Source organism: Phalaenopsis equestris, unplaced genomic scaffold, assembly GCF_001263595.1.
Source record: "Phalaenopsis equestris unplaced genomic scaffold, ASM126359v1 Scaffold235833, whole genome shotgun sequence".
Taxonomy (NCBI): Eukaryota; Viridiplantae; Streptophyta; class Magnoliopsida; order Asparagales; family Orchidaceae; genus Phalaenopsis; species Phalaenopsis equestris.
This window is the reverse complement of record NW_018253690.1, coordinates 50994-56641: the sequence shown is the minus strand read 5'-3', so window position 1 is coordinate 56641 and position 5648 is coordinate 50994. Positions and strand designations below refer to the sequence as shown.

Here is a 5648-nt window from a genome sequence, read left to right as displayed (position 1 = left end):
GTGTATATATATATATATATATATATATATATATATATCTTCAACACGAGTTTATTTATGTTTCTGCTCCTCGGATTACATAACTTGTCGCTCAAACGATTATTTTCTTGGATTTGAAGTGGTCATTTCATCCGTTCGTTTGCCATAGCAAGCGCTTCTACACCGTTCTACTGTGGCTCAGAGTCTTGTCTTGTCTAGTGGTACGTGCTAAATATGTTTGGCTTTTTCTCTCTCATAATTTGTAGTTACCACCGCTGTATTATATGATGCAATCTAATTTAAGCTCTTTCTTTCAGGTTTGCCAGACTCTAAGAATTCTTACATTCTATTCTACCATCCTCCCGGGCCCTAACTATCACTGTCGTGAGGTATATACATGTCGAAGCTTCACTGAATGAGTTGTTCAGAGATAAAAGTGTCAAAATGGTCCCTTAATTTTTTACAGGCGGCCAATTTAATCCTAGAGTTTATAAATGGCCTAAAATGGCCTAATGTAAAACGGCCAGAGACTAATTTAATCTGTTTATAAACTCTAGGACTAAAATGTCCTAATGTAAATAGCTGGAGGACAGTTTTGGCACTTTACTTGCTGCTCTGATATTACAGTGGAATTAGTTTTTTACTGTTGCACTGCATGAACAAAAATTCCTTTTTGTGCAGGGATCACCTCTTGCCATTCTGCCCCGTCCAGACAACATATTTGAAGTCCTCCTACTAAATTGTATGCTGTTTATTGCCATACTGGATATGGCTTTTTCTAATACCATGGCCTGCATTTATGCTTGTTTTTCTACTTGCAGTTCCTCGAGGAGTCCTATATGGATGCGGAGACTTGATATTTTCATCCCACATGATATTTACTCTGGTTTTTGTGCGAACGTATTATAAGTATGGTTCAAACAGGTAATTGTTTAATTTATCGAATAACAGGCGTTCATTATATCTATTGTAGGCATCATTAATGTAAGTTCCACTGATTAAATACGATTTCTGTAAGTATTTGGTATTTGGTTGTGCTTTCAGGATCATCAAGATAGCTTCATGGTTGATGGTTATAGTTCAGAGCCTGCTTATAGTAGCTGCTCGAAAACACTATTCCGTTGATGTGGTGGTTGCATGGCAAGTAGAAGAAAGCTTTGTTATTTTTTGTTATATTATATCTGCTGCATTTTGTCTCATCTGGTTTCACGTGCTTTGGTGTCAGGTATACTGTAAATTTGGTCGTTTTCTTTGTTGAAACAAAACTGCCAGGTTTATATATGATCTTCTCAAAATATTCATTTTATTAGCAGCTTTATATTGAAAAGATTATGGTTATAAATTTGGAATAATTTTGTGCAGAAATGCCAGATCGCTCTGGGGGAAGTCCGCCAATACTTCCTTTGAGTTCTAAAGAAAAGGAAAGCAAAGCCAAAGAAGAGAACCAGAAGCTTTTGAATGGTGATGCTGCTGATTGGGTATGGCCCCATTGCTGTTTATAATTGCTTTTATTTTATTTTATTTTTGTTAGGGCAGTGTGGTGGAGTTCTTAGCTGAATATTTTCATGTTTGAAATAATGCTGGATGTGGCATTGCTAATACACAACTTGCATGCCAGCTTGGTTTTAACTGTGAGAGAAAGGCAGACAATTTTAATGCCCAGGGTGTGCTGTGCCATTTTTAACTGCCTTTCTCTCTGTGTTTCCAGCTTGGCTTGTAGAGAAAATTGAGAGGGAGGGAGAATATTAATGATAAAATGTGAAAAGATTTTGTGGCCTGATGGTTGAAGGAGATGAATATTTCCTGGGAGTCATATATTTGACCCACATACTTTATGTTTTATGGCTCATCATTTCAACTCGTCTGGGTTGTACGGTCGGATAAAAGGCAGGCAAGAAGTCCAGCTTCAGCCTTTTCTATTTAAATCTGTAGAAAATTGTCAGCAATGAGTAATAAAGTTAAATATTATAAATAGGTTGAGACATTTGATAACTTTGATATGGTAACAATAATGAATGGAGAAGGATTTGTAATTACTTGGGGTAAAGACTAATGATTATACTGATTATTTAAGAGATTTAGGAGGAACTTTTTATGGACATCCTAAGCTGAATGTTGTTGATTCTAATTTCTAATCTTTTACAGAGGCAAAGAACACAAATGAACGGGAAGCATATGGAAAATGGCAATCACCACGCTCATTCTGAAGCAACAATGAATGGGGTCTAGAGCGTAGCGGGCAGAAGCAGCACAAATCACAAATGAGAGAGTAGTAAGTGGGAGGGACATAGACACAGACAGGATATGTTCGTTCCAGACTGCTGACAAAGCTACTCTGCAGATTGAAATATCTGAGATTGTCGGAAGAAATTTGCTTTCATTGAACAATCCTTCTGTCAAAGATGCTTTATTGTATCTCTTAGGATTCCCCCGCTGGCAATTTTGAAATTTCCTTTGTCGTTGCTTCCCAATTCATTATTTCTTGAAAATTTTCTTTTAATGCCAATGTTATAAAGTAGACGCAAGCTGGTCTTCATTGTAACATCGTGCTACAACCGCACCCTCTTTTTTTCATAATTTTATTTTATACGTGGTTGCCATGCCATACTCTCTCTTTTGCCTGACTATGTTCTTCATGTTCTTTTCTAGAAACTTTTGTCATTATATCCCTTGTTTTTTGTGTAAAGTTTTTTCTTTTCTAAAGAAAGTCTATGTTATAGTATTAAAAATGGTTTTTTTTTTTCTAATAACTTCATAATTAAATATGCAATCGTCTACAACTGTCTCAAACAGATCCTTGTTTTGAAGCCGGCCTTCAAAAATATACTGAAGTTTAATCCTTAAGATTAAAACCTGGCATTTGGATGAATTTTAACAGTTTGAATGATCTGATTTATTATTTAATTTAACCAATTAGTTTTGGTTGTAAAATTTAAGAAATCAATCCTTATTTGATTATGTTTTAGATTGAGTTTCAACTTTGTCAGTTTGATTTGTATGTTATACCTGCCTGTCATGCGGGTGGCCCGGGTTCGATCCTAAATTTCTCTGTGCGATACCAATAACTCGCCGACAACGCCAGCAACCATGGAAATCAATGTGGTTGGTTGTGTTTGCCCCACGATCAAACTTTCTCATTTTATATGTTTTAGGCGTGTTTGGCACAATCCAGGATTTTGCGATTCAGTAAATCTAATAAAGTTGGATTTATCAATGGATTCATCAAATCTGAATGCTTTTAAATTTAGAATTGTGTTTGATACAATTATGAATAAATCTGCTTATTTTTCATGTCGTCAACTCCATTCTCACCCGTCATTGGATTGTTCAATCTTTCAAATTTGTCTGGGCATCTAGTACTTCAAGATATTGACCCACTAAACATGAAATGGAAACAGAACTCATGCTGTTCATCAAATTATTGAAAACCTCACACTTTTCTCCTCATGTGCGACAAATATTCTCTAATTATGTGTTGAATCCTGATTCGTCCATGAATCTCGCTCAAAGAATAGAATGTAAATAAAAAAAAGACAACAGAGAGTTAGAAAGACAGAATGAATAATAATAAATAATAATTCAATGTGCCAATCTTTATTTATTGATTCTCTTATTTATAGAGAAGAGAGTACATGATGATCCCCGTTTTAAAGGATTGGGGTATTTTTGGTATTTTATATGGGTAAACCTATCATTCGGCTACTTTATGACTAGGTAGGCTAATCTTAGCTGGCTTCAGATCAGCTGGCTAAGCTTGGTTGATATAAATTGACTCGGTTAGCTGGGTTTGCTTAGTATAGATTGGCTGACTGATGCAATCAGGCTGTCAATCATTGACCTCTGATAAGGAGCCTCTGGGCGTCCCTCTGATGCTTGGTTGGAAATGTTATAGAACTGGATCTTCCCTTGAGTCGGTTATTTTGTGATAGTTGGCTGAGAGGCTCATTCTTATATCTGCTTGTTGTTTTTTATCAGTCTCGTGATTCAGTTGGCTTTACCCTTGTTGGCTTAGCTCAAACAACTTTACTGGTTCGGGCAACTAGGCATCATGATCTTATGTCAGTGGGCCCTTCTTCATCATATTCTTCCTTTATGGATCGTTAGATCTCCTTAAGAATGGAGCTGACATATTTTGATGTATATATTTTAGTTCCTCACTTATCTTACTTCTTGGTAGCGACGTTGCAAGAAAAATAAGATAACACTCTTGATTTATTTTGTCATCGGGTAACCGAAAGGGTAGGACACCCGGCAGGAGGAGTGAACGGAAGGAGAAAGTTGTCATCAAGAAGAGAAAAGCAGTTGCACTCTTTCTACCATAACAGGCTTGCATTACATTATAATAATACACTCCCTCGCTAGTAGTTAATACAGTCTTCTCAGCATCGACTGGATGCATCTTGATCTGATGGTAGCCAGAAAAGGCGTCGAGAAAACTCATCACGGCATGGTCAACCGGCAGATCCATGAGCATATCGATCTGTGGCAGTGTAATCCTTCGGGAAGGCAATGTTTGGATTAGTGAAGTCCGCACACATTCTCCACTTACTGTTTGGCTTCTACACCATAACAATATTTGATAGCTACATCGGATGCTAGCCTCTCATATGTAGGCGGCCCTCTACAACTTTTGGAACTCCTCCCGGATTGTGTCGTAAGCAAGTGGCGAGTTAACTACTATGAAGTTTGTCATGTTGGTGAACTGCTTGTCTTTTTCTCACCAAGTGACTAGTAGAGCGATGATTCCCAAGGCTTGCTTCCTCTCGCCAGAAATCTCGGTTGCATATGCAATCGTTCGTTGTCGAGGCATATTTTGCCGAACACTGACTTCAACAAAATGTTCATGGAGCAGATAGTGTCGATGAGAGTGCTACTAATCTGATAATTGTTGATTAGGGCAGTGATGATGATAGCATCGTTGTAGGGGCTAATCATAAGGGGCAAATTATTGTTGGTGAAGGCAATGGGAGGATGTAAACTGCATTTGGGCATAAGAGATACTGCACATAATTCTCCCAATCAAAGCCTCTTTAGGCTGGCTCAACGTGATGAGTCTCCACCTCCTCCAAAAATGGCACGAACAATGCCAAAGATGTAGATTTTGTGGGCTCGAACTGGCTTATCTGACAATTCCTCCACTGGAGCCTTCCCTTGCCACTGTGTCATTGATCTCAGTGCCACAAACTCCTTTAGCTTATCGGTCTCGATCAGCTCTTCGATCAGGCCTCAAGGTGTCAACTCTCCTCCATGTCGTGTACATGATCCGGTGATAGACAAAATGCTTCTTGGGGTCTCAGAGGTAAGCTCTAGTCTTCATTGGTGGTGCTCTCTTGAAGTAGTATTTATTTTGTACGGTCGTCACTATCTTAGTCATTAAAACTCTCAAAGGAGTTGTTTTGAGTAGTTTGTAGTTTGGTAGTGGATGCTCATCATAAGGAACAGTCTTTGGTCAGGATATCGGGTTTGAATCCATCAGTGATGTGTTATGTCAGTCGTCCTATGATATTGGGGCAGTTGAATGTCTTCATATCAAAGATGGGCAGAAGGATATGAATCAGGTCTCAGTCTCCACCCTTCGCTTGGGACAGCCCTCTTCTATGGGCAACGAGTGGAGGAATATACTCTGGAAAAGGTTATAAGAAAGGTCATTCTTTTAGCGCTTGAGCTCT

The 5648-nt window shown here is 38.2% G+C and overlaps 1 protein-coding gene across 1 annotated transcript in view; it reads left to right on the top strand.

Moving 5' to 3' along the window:
• LOC110039204 (phosphatidylinositol:ceramide inositolphosphotransferase-like) overlaps positions 1-2582 on the top strand; it is a 4894-nt gene extending 2312 nt beyond the window's left edge. Inside the window, exons 5-12 of the mRNA XM_020744194.1 lie at positions 120-200; positions 297-368; positions 661-721; positions 801-903; positions 1024-1119; positions 1205-1251; positions 1342-1457; positions 2125-2582. Of these exons, the coding sequence (XP_020599853.1) occupies positions 120-200; positions 297-368; positions 661-721; positions 801-903; positions 1024-1119; positions 1205-1251; positions 1342-1457; positions 2125-2208 (660 nt within the window). The 3' untranslated portion in view covers positions 2209-2582. The remainder of the gene's footprint in view (positions 1-119; positions 201-296; positions 369-660; positions 722-800; positions 904-1023; positions 1120-1204; positions 1252-1341; positions 1458-2124) is intronic.
• Positions 2583-5648: the final 3066 nt, after the last annotated feature.